We start from the raw sequence: 19,274 nt of genomic DNA on the forward strand, positions 1-19,274 counted from the left end.
ATAAGCATGAAATATTATGTTTTAGGTAAATGCACTATGAAAAAATTAGTTTTTTCTTCATATTTTTCTGTTAATTAAAAAATAAAAATTCAAAGAACCAAGAAGTGATGCAAACTTGATAGAATTTTGCTTGCAAAAATAAATACAATTAGGATTTGTTGTTTAAAAAACACCCAACCTCTCAATGCACTAAATTGAAATAAAAGCAATCATTTTAAGTGTGTTACCTAATCTTTTTAAAAAATGATAAAATTTTAGTTGTCAGAGTCAGACCCCCATTGCCCATTCCTTAGTAGAGCTTTCTCAATAATAACTGAACTAAATTTGAAGCCTCCAGCTTTAATAACAAAAAAGTTATTGGCATCTTAAAATGATATTTTAGAATTGAAAAATTTTCTAGCCCTTATTTCAGATTTTCAACTGAAACTCCCTAAATTGTCATTTAAGATGCCTATAACTTTTTATTATTGAAGCTGGAGGCTTCAAATTTTAGGTATTGTGTCTACTTATGCAGTCTTTCAGCACTTATAGTATAGCGGTGTATTTCATGCAGGCTTCCTTAACATTTCACATAGGGATGGGAATCCGTCGAATTTTTGGGCCGGATTCGGATTCCGGATTCTGAAGGAATCCGTCAAAAAGTGACGAATTCTTGCTGATTCCGGATTCTTATTTTTGGCGGATTCCGGATTCGGATTCCGGATTCTAGCAGTATTTTAAAAGGCCGTCCGTCACAGAGGGATAGCTTTTTTCGTTAATTTATGTTACTTGGTTGAAGCCTTGATTTGTTTAAAGTGTTGACTTCCTGCATAACTAAAACATTTACATCACATTAGTAATTATTAAAATGGGGGGGTGGGGGGGGGGGTGGGGGGGAAGGTGGTGTGTTGGGGGGGGGGGGGATCTTTGCCTTCAAAAAGAGGGAGTTGTAAGAAAAAACTCAAGACGGTAATTTTAGCCTACCAATTTAGAATCCGGAATCCGCTATAAAAAACGGATTCCGGATACGGATTCGGATTCCAAAATTGGCCGAAAATTGGGCGGATTCCGGATTCGGATTCCGGATCCGGATTCTCATCACTAATTTCACATTTGAATGATGTTTAGACTCAAACTTAATATTTTCACAGTACAGAAATGACTATCACCTCTACCCTCCCTGAAATAAATAGATTTATGATTTGATATTATTTTTATTAGACTTATATATTCAATTATTCATAAGCCAAAACTTACAAACTGAGTAAAACAAACAAATTTAAAAAAATAACATATTTAAAAATTAGGAGAAATTTATTTTTTACTATTCTAACTTTTTCACTGACAGTTTTAACTTTTAAACGCAAAAAAAGTTCATTGGAAGTTTTATTAAAGTACCATTGCTCCTCCCCCCCCCCCCCCCCACTTTCTGCTTCACATAAATCAACAATAATAATTTTCCCATTTGAAAATAATTTTACAATAGGTACCTATAATAAATTTTTTAAAAATGTTTTATTTAAAGGAAATATACATATAAGTATATCATAAAGATAATTAAATTGACTAAAAAAATTTAAAAATGGGATCTATTTGGGTGTAAAAACCTCCTAAACAAAGCCCCCCCCCCCTCCCCCAAATCACTCGACTTAAATTGGCTTTAAAATACTGATTAATCTCTGCGCACACCACTGTTGGGAATGTTATTCATCAATTTCTAAGTCATCTTCATCAAAGTATCTGTCTTGATTCTCCTGAATTCAATATCAAATACTAAAAATTCTGTAAGTACTCAAAGTTTTCAAACCATGTTAACTTAAAAACTTTGGGTATTTTGATTTAAATTTGATTGCTTAGTTCCAAACTAGTAGTGTTCAAACTATTCAATCAATAATTTTAATCTTATTTTTTGTTTATCAACATTGAGAATGAACATCAATTTATCATCCATTGTCTTATCCCTTATTCCTGAGATTCACATACGAGGAAAGAAAACACAATTGTGATTTCGTCGGATGATTGCAATAATATACAAAACAAGAACACTCAAACTCACAGGAGAACCATGAAGATCCAGCGGTTTGCTAGATCCTTCGGTACAAACAGACAGTCAGACAGCCTGTTACTTTAACAAAATAAACCTTTTTAAAGATAAATATATTAGTATCTTTTTCCTGATCTTCCATGTTTAAATCATCAAGTTCAGAATTGTTGTCAATCTTGGAATAATCTACTCCATGATCTTTTCCTGAAATAGAAACAAAATTTAGTGAAAATCGGTATATTATTACTTGGATGTTGCACCAGATTTTCATGTACCCTGATAAAGTAATGCTCGTAGCTGGCTAAAATAACGGTTTCCCCAATCCAACTTACTTATACCATTCTCCCCCCCCCTCCTACTGTATGAACGAATTGATCAATAAATGAGGTCCATGTTTGCAAGCAAAAGGGGACTATGAGTATGCAAGAATGAGACCAAGTGATTCTAAGCACCTTTGAGCATTGCTCCGTAGTATTTTTTTGTGTGAATATACTAGGCTTATGTTTAATATTTGGTTTATCGACTAAAAAGTTAGGTTTCACCATGGTTTTATATGAAAAAAACTTTTAAATGTAAAGCATTTTTGATTCAATATCGTCAAATGCTTTGTTGAGTTCAAAAGACAAAATAAAATAACGCGGCGAAAATTCATCAAATGTTGTAAATTGCAAAAGTACATTAATAAAACTGTTTACAATATTACAAGTTACCAACCCTTTTTCTAAATATAAATTTTTAATCAAAATAATATACTTTTGTGTCAAATCTTTCGAAACAACAGTTTGAACTCAACAAAACATGTAAAGATATTGCACCAAAAAATGCTTAACTGCGCTATCCTCTATTGTGAGATAAGACAATGGACAATAAATGTATTTACGTCCCCAATTAAAAAAAACTAAATTACTTCTTCTGTGGATTATGTAAGAGTAAAAAATTTTGGACACTTGGTTTGAACAACTCCACCAATATTCAATAAAAAAATCCCCAGATTTTTTAACTAACGAATGAGAGAACGTGATTATAAATATTTGGGTACCCATTTAATACACTATTAAATAAACAGTCCCACTCTGCTTAGAATAAAGAAAACCAAAAAATATTTAAAAATGTAAAATTTACCAGCTAAAAATGTTTGATAAGCAGCATTAACAAATTCTTTTCTCAGCGCATTTTTTTCATCACCACTTATCACTGCAGCTTGGGAATCTAAATAGTAAAAAATTTGTAGTCATAATTCAAGAAAATTACGCAAAAACAAGGATGACAACATCCATAAAAGCGAAGATTTTAAACGGTAGGACAATCGAAAATTAATACTTGTAGAGTGCGAGAACTGAAAAAGCAGAATTAGATATATATATTGATTAAAAATCTTACCAACAGATGGCTCTTTACTATCTGATTCATCTTCACTTTCTGTATCAAATTCCTCATCATCTACAGCTTGCAGTCTAAAATAAGTCATAAGATCAAAAATAATAATCACAAATTAAAGGGGTCATCAAAATTTCAAATAAAGTATTTTGTCTTTAAATAATGATAGTGGATATAAAATATACGTGGTTACAATGACAGGGGAAAAATTGTCGTTAATTTAGGTTGCTAATCTGGACATTATTTATTGGTCAGTTCGTTCATATAGTAACAGGGGAGAGGATGGTTTTTAAACAGCTACAAGTTACACTTCATTAGAGTACGTGATAATCTGGTGTAAGATCTAAGTAGTAATAAATCCATTATGATAATATTTACAAAGGTATATTTTTAAAGTTGAGCAAGGTTAAGCTCATGTCAATTTACCTTTTCTTGAGTTCTCTCTCCCTGTTGAGGTCCATATGTTCTATGATAATATTTGACAAGCTACAGTTTGTCATGTCAGGTCTCTCTTGTTCACTTCTTTCTTCCTGAAAATTTAATTTGTTCATTTTTTGACTTTTGGATAGCATTTGATAGTGTACAATTTGCCATTTCAGATTTATCTATACCTGAGTTTGATATTTCCTATATAATGAGTTGATCCATGATTGTTTTCTTTGTCTATCTATCTACCTTTCAAAATTGATTCCTAGGCCAACAAAGTACTATTTTCTAAAGGTTTCTCATTCTCATGGATTCTATCTATCTGTACCTTGGTTTGATATTTTCTAATGAGTTGATCATACAGGAGTAGGTTTCTCATTCATGGATTCTATCTATCTATCTATACCTTGGTTTGATATTTTCTAATGAGTTGATCATACAGGAGGGGGTTTCTAATTCTCATGGATTCTATCTATCTATCTATACCTTGGTTTGATATTTTCTAATGAGTTGATCGTACAGAAGGGGGTTTCTCATTCTCATGGATTCTATCTATCTATCTATACCTTGGTTTGATATTTCCTAATGAGTTGATCATACAGGAGGGGGTTTCTTATTCTCATGGATTCTATCTATCTATCTATACCTTGGTTTGATATTTCCTAATGAGTTGATCATACAGCAGAAGGGTTTCTCATTTTCATGGATTCTATCTATCTATCTATCTATAACTTAGTTTGATATTTCCTAATGAGTTGATCATACAGGAGGGGGTTCCTCATTCTCATTGATTCTATCTATCTATCTATACCTTGGTTTGATATTTCCTAATGAGTTGATCATACAGAAGGGGGTTTCTCATTCTCATGGATTCTATCTATCTATCTATACCTTGGTTTGATATTTCCTAATGAGTTGATCATACAGAAGGGGGTTTCTCATTCTCATGGATTCTATCTATCTATCTATACCTTGGTTTGGTATTTCCTAATGAGTTGATCATACAGGAGGGGGTTTCTCATTCTCATGGATTCTATCTATCTATACTTGAGTTTGATATCTCCTTATGAGTTGATCTGATCATACAAGAGGACTCATTCTCATGGATTCTATAATCTATCTATCTATACTTGAGTTTGATATCTCCTTATGAGTTGATCTGATCATACAAGAGGACTCATTCTCATGGATTCTATAATCTATCTATCTATACCTTAGTTTGGTATTTTCTAATGAGTTGATCATATAGGAGGGGGTTTCTCATTCTCATTGATTCTTCACTAAAATGTTCATCTCCCTCCCTAAAATAGATAATGACATATCCAGGGATCTTAACGGAAAAGACAATAGACGATAAAGTGATGTATACAGGCTATAATAAACAATAGGACAATTTTGTAGATTTAAATTATTGGTGGAAAAATTTGGACACTGCATGCTAGTTTGTATTAAACAATCAAGATTCAATGGTACCCAAGCCGTTTCTTCAACTTCAACAATGTGCAATGGTATCATACTATTTAAATATTGTCAATAAATCACTAAGTATGAATGTCATGTTAAAAAAAACCAATAAATTTTGCTTCAATAATGATTATTCTAAAGGCAGAAAAACCCAGAGATCTAAAGGTATACGACAATGGCCGATAAATTGAAGCATAGCCCAATGATGATACACAGAAGTACCCCTTCTGTAGATTACAATTAGTGGTTAAAATGTTATTACACTTAACTAAATACGCAAAGCAATCAAAATTCAATAAAAGTCCCCAAAGTTGTTAAGCCAACGACCAAGAAAACGTTAACATAAAACTTTGGGTAATTAACAGCCCAATGTCCCCTCCCTCTCTGAAAACAAAGCAGTACCTGATCATTTTCTGCAGCGCGTTGAACCTTCTATTTCTTATCTTATGATCTTGAACATATTTACATTGCCTCTGTCGAGCTTCTTTTAGATAAAACTCTATCTAAAATTAGTATCTGTGTATCTCAAGAGATAAGACAATGGACGATAAATTGATATACATCACCAATGATGATAAACAAAGGGTACTAATAGTTTGGATCTATCCATTTGAAATTCAATAAAGGCAATCAAAGTTTTTGAGCGGGCTAATAAGATAACGTGATAAAATAAAACTTTGGGTACCAGTTAAATGAACAGTCCAATATCCCCTACCTCTCTCATAGAGTAATTGTGCTTCATAGACAGGGTACAGGGATTGGACAATGTTAAATGTTTTATATCTTAAAAATATTTCTAAATACATTCTATACTTAAGATTCATGAATTTAAATAGTCTATGTTAAAAAAATAATACCTCGTAATTTTGATCAGTAATATCTTCAAAATAGAGTAGGTGATCTTCGCTTAAAAATCTTCCAAATCTAAAAAAAAGTGTCATTAATCCATGAAATCTAAATGGATAAGAAATTGATTAATGTACATTCCCAATCATGTCAAACAAATTGCCACTTCTTAAAACTAAAACAAATCTAGCTTGCAAAACCAAATCAAGATTTAATAAAAGTTCCCAATGTTTTTAGCCAAGGAATTCGAGGAAATGTTATAAAATTTTGGGTACCATTAAAAATATCCCATTATCTCATTTTTCCCTGAAAATACCTTTGAAGAAAGACAGCAGGTCTATTGTCTAGAAGCTGCGCTGCTATTTTTTGTTTTTCTTGCTTGGTTAAATCTGGATCTCCGCGTTGTTGGTGCTTGAAAAAGCCCTGACTAACACTGGCAACCTGGCAAAATATTTGGGATTTTTTTAATCAACAAATTTAAAATTAATTCAATGCTTTATAGGATACTATTAAAGTATGAAAGAGCAGAAAATAGCCTTTAACTACCATAAGATTCTAATCTCAAACCAATTTAGCCTAAAACCATCCCGGGATATTTGTAAAGCTTTCCTGAAATAGATAACTTAAACGGTTCAGTGGTTAACACCATCCTAAGGGACACACAAACCATACCTTCAGTTTTCCAGTTATTGAAAGAATCCAAAACTTTTTCTTAAGCAAAATTAAATCTTCCCCATAATAACAAGTCTATGGTAGATTGAAAATATATTAGGGTTAGGGAGAGGGATAAGATTTATTGCTCTCTTTAAACTTTCTTGGCAATGAAATTCGTTTGTTAATAAAAAAGATTATCACATTATTCTAAAATTTCTTTGAAACTAACCTGTATTATTCTTTTTCTTAGAGAAGCATTTGCGTCCTGAATTAAAATTAACACAACATCTATTTTCAATATTTTAATGCAGTAAGTAGGTATAGGTAAACTTTGTAAAATAAAATAATAAAGTGCAAAAAAAGCAACAAAAATAAGTAAAAAGAAAAATGGAAAAAAGAACAATCAGAGAAAATCGCGGATATTTTGTTATCTGATTGGCATTTGTTTTGGTGTACGAATCATGTTACAAAAAATAGATATTTGTGATTTCCTGTTGTGACTGTCCTCCTTCTTCTTCTTCTTCTATAGAGGCCATCTCATCACTATCACTATCATGCTCAGATATATCACTAGTATCAGTAGCAGTGGAAATAGGAATTACAGAATTAAATACAGTATCAAATGCTTACTTTGAATCAGGAATTTAATTAACATCACTATTACTATTTTGCTCTGATATATCACTGGTGAAAGCATTAATAGAAATTACAGAATCAAAGACCGTGTCAAATGCTTTCTTTAAATCTGGATTTTTATGATTTAGTAGGTGTCCTTCTTTAGAAGCAGTGTGTATAGGAATTGTAGAATTTAAGACAGTATCTAATGCTTTCTTTAAATCAGGATTTTTTACGCCCATTAATATCATGCTCAGTTACATCACTAACAGTAGCAGTTTGAATAGGAATTACAGAATGAAATACAGTATCAAATGCTTTCTTTAAATCAGGAATTTTTATTTAATGATTTAGTTGTTGTCCTCCTTTAACCTAAATGAACTTTATATTAGATTGAACTATTGACAATTACTATTAAATTAATCTTTAACCCTTACTTTCCCCAATATCTATATTATAATAACTGATCAAAAATTATTGCATAATTTTTCAGGAATGGAGGGGCCATTGGGCTGTTTATTTTACCAGTCTCCATATTATTAAAACAACGATGCTTATTCGTTGGCTCAACAACTTTGAGGGATTTTCTTAAATCTTTATTATAAGGTTGAGCGTCTAAAAATTTCAATCTATACCTAGGTGTTTGTAATTTACAGAATAAGTAATTATGTGTATCATCATTAGAATGTATTATACATCAATTTATCGGCCATTGTCTTATGCCTTTAGGTCCCTGAGAATTTCCTATCATCCCTGTCATTAGTTGATCTATTAGGTACAGGTACATCTCTGGAGGTAGGTTGTGATTCTGGCTGCAGTACACTAGTTGGAGCCTGCTGGAGGTGGCGGCTAGTAATACTGATGCTATTTCTACTACTGCTGGACTGGTTTGAACTTGTTAAGGCTGTAGATCCTATCAAGAAAATTGTTTGGTAGGTTAACTTAAATAACAATCGATGTATTATTACTTTGATGTTGCACCAGATTGTAATGTACTATGATAAAGTGATACTGTCAGCCCAAAACAAAACTGGAATTAATTTCATGATTTTTCTTTTAATACTCGTGGAAAATTACCTGTATTAGGAAAATATAAATGATTTTTCAGTGTGGCTGAGATCTGGTTCTAATCTAGAGGATTTGAAGCCATACTGGAAAATTTATTCCTACCTGGAATTTCCCCAAACAAGGTTGTCTTATCAACATATTCATCCATTTTAGAATCTGTAATATTCAGTTGTTAGTATTGTATAGTTAGTTATAATTGTTGAAAAAGTTTTACATTTTAACAGATTTATTAGTAAGCTCTTAGTATATTTTTATATATCAAAATATAAATGACAAAGGCATTTTCATATTTTATACGTTAATTGTATATCTTATTGTAAGTAAATTTGATATACATCCCCAAAAATGATCCCCCCTGTAAATTAGACTATTGCTATATCTATAGGGGGGAATGTTTAAACTCTAATAGTTTGGAACCAACATAATTCAATATAAGTACCCAAGGTTTTTAAGCCAAATAATAACAAAACAAGGTGTTAAACCTTTGGGTACTAGTATAATTACAGTAAAATGTCCTCTCCCTTCCTGAGATTTCCTTTGCCAATTTTAAGTTGGTTATTTTGAATTTAGTTTATTTTTCTTTAGCTTGAATACTCCTTAGCAGGGCCGCTAACTTTTCCGGAGATTCACTGCTTTTCAAACTTTCTCCATACAGCTGTTTATATTTAGCCGCCTGTGGGTCTGCGGCAGCTCCAGTCGCTGGTTCCTTAGGCTTTTTGCCGCTGGTTTGTTGTTTGGTAGCCAGAAGTTTGTATAATGCCAGTAGAGTAGCCTAAAATATATTCTTTTATAAATAGTAATTAAAACCAATATTAAACAATATACTTTCATTAATGGATTTTAAACTCTTTTTTTTATCTACAAAATAATATAAAACTTAAGGGAAGGAAGAAAGGGGGGTTTGTAAGTCGACCCTCCGCTTTCAATGAATTTTTTTTTTAAAGGAGGGTGGGGGTATTTTTTCCAGGGTTGAACTTTGGAAAAGGAATGCGTAGATACCCTTCCCCAATTTAGTTTTTATCCTTTCATGAACCTATTAGAACCTTCAATTTAAGAAGGACACCCTGTTACTTTTATTAGGGATTGAAGAAAAATATTTTAATTCTGTATTAGCTATTTGACCCTTTATCTACCTGAATTCGCTGAAGCAATGTTTTCAGAAGGAAGACGTCAATATCAGGCGCAGTTGAACCTTCAGTAGTTCCTACAAAAATAAAACATGGAAGAAAAAAGTCGGAAAATAGTATTATTTAATTTACATAAAGAGGTTCATTTTTTTCTCGTACTATGCATTTGGTTATAATTAAGAGAAGTTTGACCTAAGAAGCGCATTTGGCTGGAAGCTTGCACCCAACTTACGCGAGAAAATTACACTCTTTGTATTTTAAAAGTTGGAAATAAACTTTATGTATTAAAGTTACCTTGATCCTGACTGCCTGTAGGTTTAGAGCACTCCAGCCCTAAAAAATATCAGTTTTCATTAGTTAGTTAATGGTTCAATCCTATTATATAAAGTAGTAAGCCTTTTTTTGTCTGTAGCGGAGGATCTCGCTAAGCACACAATAGATATTCATCTCCTTTACAGTAAAGCTACTTATAGGTCCATGGAAGGTTTTTAACAAGTTTTGGGGAAGATACCTCCATCCCCAAAGAAAATCGCCCTTTAAAAATTATCCACTTCAAAAAAAATTGGAAATGAGGGGTGGGTGATAACCTTCCCCCTTGAGTCCTCTGGGGGCGTATCCGCTAGTAATAAAAAAGAGGAAAAAACTTTTTGAGACATGTATAACCATTCCTAGAAATGGAGAACTTAATATATCATTTTGGTGGTAAGAGATCTTAACGAACACTCAAAAAAACCTCTCCTATTTCTTATATTTATCTTGCTGGTTTAAGGGGCGTCGTAGCTGAGTGGTAACGCACTGAGTTACGGTGGTGAGAGTTCGAGTTCAAGTCCCCATGTGGCAACTCGAATTTCTCAGTCACAATTCATTCACGCAACTTCCCCTTGGTTGTGTAAGAAGGGTGATAATTGGGTAGTTTGAATACTCAATAATCAAGTACATAATATCAGTACAACTCTTACCCAAGCTCCTCTGTGGAGAGCGTCATTCATTACTGTTGACTTAATTTGGGACACCTGCCATACTCGGCGAGGGTGAGGTAATAAAGAGTAGGTCCCTTGAGACAGCGGGTCAAGTACTTGTGCTTGAGCGTGGACCTTGAGCTGGCCCTAGTGCTAGCATACAAAAGTGTCTCGTCTACTTAGGTCCAAACACTAAGAAACTATGGCTACACACACACACAACTTGCTGGTTAAAACATATCAATAATAGTTATTTATCACAAAGCATTATTGACAACTTTCCGTGGATTTTAAAATAAAAAAAATATAAAGTTTTGTTAGCCCCTAGAAACTGAATTTTATGATTTTTATTTTAATACTCGTGGAAAATTATCTATAATATGATATGATAAATGATTTTTCAGTAAGGCTTCTAATCCATAGGATATTAATCGATTTCAAAGCCAAACTGAAAATAAATTAACTTGGCATTACCTGAATCTTTTTCCTCGCCTCCAGGTTTGACCTCCAGCTTTTGCAGGACAGGTAGGATATCTATGAACCCTTCCAAAACCTGTAATATTTTGTTATTAGGTATTATTCAGCAAAATAAAATATTAAGAAAATATCTAATTAAATAGTTTTTAACTAAAAAATATTAATATATTGGTGAAAAAATTAAAAAGTTTATGAAAATGTGTACGAAAACTTTAAATAAAGGTAAAAATCAAACCTTAAAATATGACATTTCTTTAAAAGTATTTGCTTCATATATCATTTTGCCCTTTTCAATAGCAAAAATATATTTCTTCTTGATAGAAGAATCAGTTGAACAACCCTTTTTCAATACGACTTAGTTGCGACGCTTTCAACATTTCACTTTAAAACAATGAGATGATGTTTGAATTAAACCAGAGATGGGTTTTTGAAAGATGAATGCCGCGTTTTTTCGACATTTTATAGACATTCAAAAGGGGGGGGGGGGCGAAAGTGACACTTTTTGAAACCAAAACTAAAAGTTAAAGGAACTCAACTAAAAAAAGAGTTACAGGTCTGAGATTTTGCATGGCAGTTGCTTTATAGGGGTTCAATATGGAACTGTGAAGAAACGGCGGCGCAACCGCCAAAAACCGCCGAGAAAAGGCAAAAAAAATTTCGGCGGGAAACGGCGGTTTTCGGCGGTTGCGCCGCCGTTTCTTCACAGTTCCATATTGTACCCCTATAAAGCAACTGCCATGCAAAATCTCAGACCTGTAACTCTTTTTTTAGTTGAGTTCCTTTGTTGACTTTTAGTTTTGGTTTCAAAAAGTGTCACTTTCGCCCCCCCCCCCTTTTAAAATTATTATTTAAGCCATTTTTATAATGTCTAATACTGCTCTAAAAAGATGCATATAATAAATATGCAACAAATATGGATTGAAGATAATTTGTTTTTCTTCCATGAAGGCCTTACCAACAAAAGCGAAATAATTAAATAAATAGTTGTATACTCTGTACTCTGTAAACGCGGCATTCATCTTTCAAAAACCCATCTCAGACAATCTATTAATCTAAAATGAACCTGCGAATAAATCTTGTGTTTAGCCCCCTGGGAAGCTCCCTCCAGGTTTGCCTCGTACAGACCACATCGTTCCAGGACACATCGGATGTAATCTTCGCTCCTATGAATAAATATATATTATTTGTTATGGTTTCATGTATAGGGATATAGTTACAGACAAAGATCTAAAGGGCAATTGATGTATATACCATTACCCAAGAAATTGAACCAACCAATCAAAATTCAGTGAAAGTCCCCAAAATTGTTGAGCAAACGAATAAGAAAACGTTGGGGACTAGTATAATAAACAGCTCAAAGTCCCCTCCCTCCATGCAGAGAATCAATAATTTTACATTACATTATATTTACATTCCTAACCGGAGCTATTCTCCATAAATGCTTAACAGTCAGTCTGTCTGTCTGTCAGGTAATAATTTTTTGGACTCACTCTAACACACACATACAAACGTCTTACTACTATAGTATATACTAGCGGCTACGCCCCTAGAGGCCTCTAGTGGCACTTTAAATGTTTTTGTTTGTTAAAGTTAATTTTTTATGTACGATACCACCTTATTTGACGTTGAAGTCTCCCCTAAAAAAAATTCGATTTTTTTGTCATTTCTCTTGGGAGGGTGGTAGTACCCTCCCCCAAAATAGTTATAAACCTTCCCGGGACTTATGAGAAGCTACCCTGTTAAGGAGAACCCGATCGGTTCAGCGGTTAGCGAGATCCTTCTGTACAGACACACAGACAGACAGACAAACATCCTGTTACTTTAGTATAAGGATATGAATACCTCTCTAGCTGTAGATAAAGAGGTTCTGCTTTACCATAATCATTTTCTGATATCTGTCATTACACACACACACAAACATCCCACTACTATAGTATATGTAAATATGAATACCTCTCTAGCTGTAGATAAAGAGGTTCTGCTTTGCTATAATGATTTTCTGATAGCTGACATTACACACACACACACACACACACAAACATCCCACTACTATAGTATAAATAGATATGATTACCTCTCTAACTGCAGATAAAGAGGTTCTGCTTTGCTATAATGATTTTCTGATAGCTGACATTACATACACACACACACACACACACATCCAACTACTATAGTATATTTAAATATGATTACCTCTCTAGCTGTAGATAAAGAGGTTCTGCTTTGCTATAATGATTTTCTGATAGCTGACATTACACACACACACATACACAATTACACACACACACACAAACATCCTACTACTATAGTATATGTAAATATGATTACCTCTCTAGCTGTAGATAAAGAGGTTCTGCTTTGCTATAATGATTTTCTGATAACTGACGCAGCTTTTTCTTTCTATAACAAGAATAATTACGTTATGCAGTTTCAGAGATCTTAAGGGATAAGATAATGTTCGATAAATTGATGTACATCCACAATGATAATAATCAATATTACCCCATCTGTGGGTTCATAAAAAGGACACGCACCAACTATTCTATTCCCCAACAAGGAAAAAATCAACACATCAGCTCTGAATATTTTCGTTTATTGGCATAAACATCATCAGGGTATGGTTATTTATATACATTTTTTCCCATCTGTGGGTTATAAATATTGGTTTAAAAATTTGGACGAATAATATATTGTGGTTATAAAACTTTGGGTACCAGTATGTTTTACAGACCAATATCCCCTTCCCATAAATGCACATAAAAAGCAGATAAACATACATACTAATACAAAACAATTGTATACTATGTATAGTAGCTCTGAAACTATCATTCAAATATAATTCAGGGATCTAAAGGGATAAGACAATGCAATCAGCAATGACCGATAAAATGAAATACATTCCCAATAATGATACACAAAATAATCCCATTTTTAGAATACAATTAGTGGTTGAATCGTTTGGACACAAAATTTAATAAAAGTTTCTAAAGTTGATAAGCCAACGAATAAGAAAATGTTACTATAAAACATTGGGGACTATTGTAATAAATAGCCCAATGTCCCTGAATATAATCCGTCATTTTGAATGGTGGAAGAGTTGAAGGTAATGTAACTGTTACTTACCAACCGATACAAATGAACCAACCCGACTTTTAGAGTAGCTGAACTACTTAAAAATAATACTTCACCTAAAAGAATTGTCTTCAATGTCAAAAGATCTGTAGGAGCTATGGTACAAAGATGCCAGTCTTTGGTGAATTACAGCCGCTCTATATTGATATACAACCTAAATATATATATATATATATAGATAGATAGATAGATAGATATATAGATAGATATGTAAGAGCTATGGTATAAAGATGCAAGTCTTTGGTGGATTACAGCCGCTCTATATTGATATACAACCTAAATATATAGATAGATGGATAGATCTGTAAGAGCTATGATATAAAGACGCTAGTCTTTGGTGAATTACAGCCGCTCTATATTGATATACAACCTAAATATATAGATAGATGGATATATAAGTAAGAGCTATGATATAAAGAAGTTAGTCTTTGATGAATTACAGCCGCTCTATATTGATATACAACCTAAATATATATATATAGATAGATAGATGGATAGATAGGTAAGAGCTATGATATAAAGAAACTAGTCTTTGATGAATTACAGCCGCTCTATATTGATTTACAACCTAAATATATGTTGTTGTTGTTTTGGCTGCTCGTAGTCCGTTTCCGGTCCGGGTTGTCATCAATAGGATGAAGGGGGGGGGGGGGGGGGTGGGCTTATGGTGGGGGCTCTGGAGGGGAGGAATGCTGGTGAAACTTGGATGAGAGGAGAGGAAGGCAGCTACATGGGTGGGATTTTGCCAAAGGTCCATAGGAGTAAGATTTGTAGGATTATTTGGGCATGAAAAGAGGTGTTGGACTGTTTCTGGGGTAGGATTAGCAGGACAGGATGGGCAGTTGGGGGTAAGAGAAGCATTGATGGAATGGAGGTAGCTTTGGAGTTTAGGACAATAGTTGGATCTTAATTGGGAGAGGATGGTTCTGTAGTGCCTGGGGAGTTGGATTTCGGAGGGGTTGATGTCAGGGGGAGCTTGATTAAGGACAGGATTAGGGGGGTAAGAATTTATGGCTTGGGTGACAGCTGAGGTGTGGAGTCTGGAAATTGTGGATTTTTAGTTTGTGGGAAGGAGGGTGTTGTCGGGGGAAAGAAAAGGTTGGAGAGTAGGAAGGAACATGGATTGAAGGGTGGATTTTTTGGATCTAGGGCCAGGGGGGGTTGTGACGTTGTGGAAGGATGGATAGATAGATATATATATAGATAGATAGATAAGTAAGAGCTATGATATAAAGAAGCTAGTCTTTGATGGATTACAGCCTAAATAGATAGTTAAATAGATATATAGATAGATGGATATATAAGTAAGAGCTATGATATAAAGATGCTAGACTTTGGTGAATTACAGCAGCTCTATATTAATATACAACCTAAATATATATAGATAGATAGATGGATAGATTGTATGTAGATGGATAGATAAGTAAGAGCTATGATATAAAGAAGCTAGTCTTTGGTGAATTACAGCCGCTCTATATTGATATACAACCTAAATATATAAATAGATGGCAATGAATTAGAGAACGTGTTTCTAAAACTTTGAGGACCCCGAGGTGCTGAAGGTCCGGGATAACAAAACTGGTATTAATTTCATGGTTTTATTTTATCATGAAAAATTGCCTGTACTACAATGCTATTCATGATTTTTCAGTATGACTGAGAAATCGGTTCTAATCCAGCGGATATTAATCGTTTTCGAAGCCATACTGTAAAAACCTTACCTGTCGGGGGCCCGACATCTCTAGATCACAATATTTCAATGATTTGGAGAAATATTCGATAACTTGTTTTTCAGCTTCTTCTCGGGTCATACAGGACAATGGAGCTTCATCCTTGAAAAGTAGATAGCTAGTAAGATAGATAGTTGGATAGATAGATAATTAGAAAAAATATATATCTGAATATATAGGTAGATAGATACCTGAAGTAGTGTTCCCACGGTTAAGTAAGTAGAACATAGTTCCCAAGTAACAGAATCATACACTCTGGGTAGATAGATAGATAGATGGAAAGATAGATAGATAGATATATAGATAGATAGATACCTGAAGTAGTGTTCCCACAGTGAAGTAAGTAGAACATAGTTCCCAAGTTACAGAATCCCAAACGCCAGTATTTGTCCGTCGGGAACTGAAATTAGCGTATTCATACAAAACATTATCAAACAAGGACAAAATATGTCCAGTTAATGGATATAGTATACGTGGATATATTGACAGCGGAAAATTCGTCATCATTTAAGGCTGCTAATATTAAACTCATTTATTAGTTAGTTTGTTCATCAAGTAGGAGGTAAAATAGGGTAATGAAGGAGGATGTGGATTTTTTTATAGCCAGCTGCGAGCATAATTTAATTAAAGTACATGAAAATCTGGAACAACATCCAATAAATAACATATCAATTGTTCAGCTGTAGGTAAAGCTTATCAAAGAAGTTTCTGCCAATTTACTACCAGAAATATCATATTTTCAGACATATCCATCCTGTCATTAAGGAGATCTTATGAACTAGCAAAAGCAATTTTGAACCAAAAGACTAGAATATTTAATCCCTTTAAAGAAATAAACCGATTTAAAAAATTCAAAAATAGTATATACACAAGGGCTAAAAAAGACAATGAACTATAAATCGATTTACATCCGAAATTATGAAGAATACAATTAACTCTTCTGCAGATTAAAATCATTGGTTAAAAGGTTAGAACACAGGTAGTTTGAAAGAACTTATTAAGATTTGATAATAGTCCACAAAGTTTTTACATTAAGGATGAGATATCATGTTTATAAAACTTTGGGTACCAGTATAATTTACATTTTAATTGATAAGATTATAAAATTTTGTATGAAAATAAACCTAAGAATAGCCAGAGCTGTTTGATATTCACTGATGGCATTCTTGTATTGGCTCAGTTCTGCAGTTCCAAATTCATGCTTCTTAGTAGGTTCCCTGAAATTAAGAATAGTTATTATCGCATCGTATTATAGACAGCTTTCTGTTGATATTAAAATGTTAAATTCGTAAGATTAAAACCTGTTTTTTAAGACCAAGAAATGCCTAAGGCTTTGGCTAACAAAACTGAAAATAATTTCATGACTTTTATTTTAATATTTGTGGAAAAATGCCTGTAACCTTCCCCTATTCTAGTGTAGCAGTCCCCTATTCGAATGTAGCAGTGCGATATTATAGGTAATACATCCTTTTAATAGTTCCATTATCTCTGTAGAAATAAAATCTTACCTTGTAATACTAAGAATATGGCCAGAAATTCTGCTTAAGAGTCCACTATTCGAGTGTAGTAGAGCGATATTATAAGTAATACATCCATTTAATAGTTCCATTATCCCTGTGTATATAAAATCTTACCTTGTAATGCTAAGAATATTGCCAGAAATTCTACCTAAGCGTCCACTTTTAGAATGTAGTAGTGCGATATTAAGAGGTAATACATCCTTTTAATAGTTCCATTATTACTGTACAAATAAAATCATACCTTGTAATGCTAAGAATATGGCCAGAAATTCTGCTTAAGCGTCCACTATTTGAGTATAGCAGTGTGATATTATAGGTAATACATCCTTTTAATAGTTCCAATATCTCTGTATAAATAAAATCCTACCTTGTAATGCTAAGAATATGGCCAGAAGTTCTGCTTAAGCGTCCACTATTAGAATGTAGTAGTGCGATATTAGAGGTAATACATCCATTTTATAGTTCCATTATACATCCTTTTTATAGTTCCATTATCCCTATATACATAAAAACTTACCTTGTAATACTAAGAATATGTTCAGAAATTCTGCTTAAGCGTCCACTATTCGATTATAGCAGTGCGATATTATAGGTAATATGTCCATTTAATAGTTCCATTATCCCTATCTATAATACAAAGTAGAATGATGTCTGTCTGTCTGTTTGTCTGTCTGTCTGTCTGTTTGTTTTATAATACAAAGTAGAACGATGTCTGTCTGTCTGTTTGTCTGTCTGTCTGTTTGTCTGTCTGTTTGTCTGTCTGTCTGTCTGTCTGTTTGTCTGTCTGTTTGTAGCGAAGGATCTCGCTAACCGCTGAAACGATCAGGTTCTCCTTTACAGGGTAGCTTCCCATAGGTCCCCGGAAGGTTTATAACTATTTTCTTGGGGGGTGGGACACCCCCAACCCCCCAAAAAAATGAAAAGTACCCCCCTCAAAAAAATTTTTTTCTTTTCTTTTTAAAACAAAAATTAAAATAGTGGGGTCGACTATCCCCCCCCCCCAAAAAAAAACCTCCCCCCCCCAAAGAAATAAAAAAAAAAACACGAAAAATTTGTTTGATCAAACCTCTTGGGGCAAAGCCGCTAGTATATATAAATTCTTACCTTGTAATACTAAAAATATGACCAGAAATTCTGCTTAAAGGGCGAATATAGGTTGGATATGATATGAGCTTATATCAAAGGTGCAAGTATATACATTATGAATAACTCAAGCAAATAAAGATATTCCATTGGATAAGGCCATTATAGCTAAAAACCTAGCCAATTGGGCTAATTTGTGACGTAAGAGGAGTGGTTCCCTAACATATTCAAATACCCATACTCACAACAGGATGCGTGTAGAGTTTGCCTAAATACTGTTGTTATTTTGCAGTACAAATAAATGAGAAAAAGGTTTCGGGAATTAATCAGGGGTAAATATACCCTCCTTCTACCTTCATACAAAATATATAAAGTAAAATATTTAAAAGTTAAAAAAACATCAAATAATGTAAAAAGTAAAATAAAAAACAATCAATAAAATTTTCTTGGAGGAAGAATGATTTCAAATCCCTGTTTTTTGTGGCCGTGTGTGTGTGTGTGTTGAAAATGCGTAATCAGGGATGTTTATACCATCATGAATTAATCAAAGATCTCTGTACAGAAAATAAACTTTAAGACGTATTATTTACCCTAGTCAATAGTCCTGACGCCCTTCTACGCAAATTATTTTTATGCTTTTTAAAAATTAAATAAACTAGTATATAATCTAAAATAATAAACATTTAAATTATCTTTTAAGGTGCGTGCCAATGTAATAGTCAATCAAACTTAAGCAAAATACTAAAAAAAAAGTCTTGTAAAGGGCTAAAATA

The 19,274-nt window shown here is 33.3% G+C and overlaps 4 protein-coding genes across 5 annotated transcripts in view; all 4 read right to left on the reverse strand.

The window, feature by feature from the left end:
• The window catches only part of MED18 (mediator complex subunit 18), a 550,858-nt gene that overhangs the window by 301,410 nt on the left and 230,174 nt on the right, over nucleotides 1-19,274 (reverse strand). The gene's annotated exons all lie outside the window — the stretch shown is intronic.
• The window catches only part of LOC145317859 (uncharacterized), a 266,488-nt gene that overhangs the window by 17,052 nt on the left and 230,162 nt on the right, over nucleotides 1-19,274 (reverse strand). The gene's annotated exons all lie outside the window — the stretch shown is intronic.
• On the reverse strand, nucleotides 1,629-8,629 carry LOC145317874 (coiled-coil domain-containing protein 97). The gene is made up of 14 exons (XM_080159151.1): nucleotides 8,576-8,629; nucleotides 8,159-8,318; nucleotides 7,280-7,360; nucleotides 7,020-7,053; nucleotides 6,453-6,577; nucleotides 6,148-6,214; nucleotides 5,693-5,793; nucleotides 5,074-5,127; nucleotides 4,393-4,426; nucleotides 3,827-3,930; nucleotides 3,404-3,477; nucleotides 3,146-3,232; nucleotides 2,152-2,227; nucleotides 1,629-1,731 (listed from the first exon to the last, which is right to left on the reverse strand). The coding sequence occupies exons 1-14, from the start codon at nucleotides 8,619-8,621 to the stop codon at nucleotides 1,683-1,685; spliced, it is 1,092 nt and encodes a 363-aa protein (XP_080015277.1). The 5' UTR covers nucleotides 8,622-8,629; the 3' UTR covers nucleotides 1,629-1,682.
• Nucleotides 8,629-19,274, reverse strand: part of LOC145317860 (erythroid differentiation-related factor 1) — a 42,861-nt gene continuing 32,215 nt past the window's right edge. For both annotated transcript variants that reach the window (XM_080159131.1, XM_080159132.1), the window contains exons 30-39: nucleotides 17,023-17,115; nucleotides 16,214-16,298; nucleotides 15,890-16,000; nucleotides 14,225-14,322; nucleotides 13,365-13,436; nucleotides 12,100-12,199; nucleotides 11,034-11,112; nucleotides 9,895-9,933; nucleotides 9,607-9,677; nucleotides 8,629-9,245 (exon numbers count right to left, since the gene is read on the reverse strand). In XM_080159131.1, the coding sequence (XP_080015257.1) occupies nucleotides 9,045-9,245; nucleotides 9,607-9,677; nucleotides 9,895-9,933; nucleotides 11,034-11,112; nucleotides 12,100-12,199; nucleotides 13,365-13,436; nucleotides 14,225-14,322; nucleotides 15,890-16,000; nucleotides 16,214-16,298; nucleotides 17,023-17,115 (949 nt within the window). In that variant the 3' untranslated portion in view covers nucleotides 8,629-9,044. The remainder of the gene's footprint in view (nucleotides 9,246-9,606; nucleotides 9,678-9,894; nucleotides 9,934-11,033; nucleotides 11,113-12,099; nucleotides 12,200-13,364; nucleotides 13,437-14,224; nucleotides 14,323-15,889; nucleotides 16,001-16,213; nucleotides 16,299-17,022; nucleotides 17,116-19,274) is intronic.

The sequence above is a fragment of the Acartia tonsa genome, chromosome 4, assembly GCF_053477335.1.
Source record: "Acartia tonsa isolate MP-2025a chromosome 4, ASM5347733v1, whole genome shotgun sequence".
NCBI lineage: Eukaryota > Metazoa > Arthropoda > Copepoda > Calanoida > Acartiidae > Acartia > Acartia tonsa.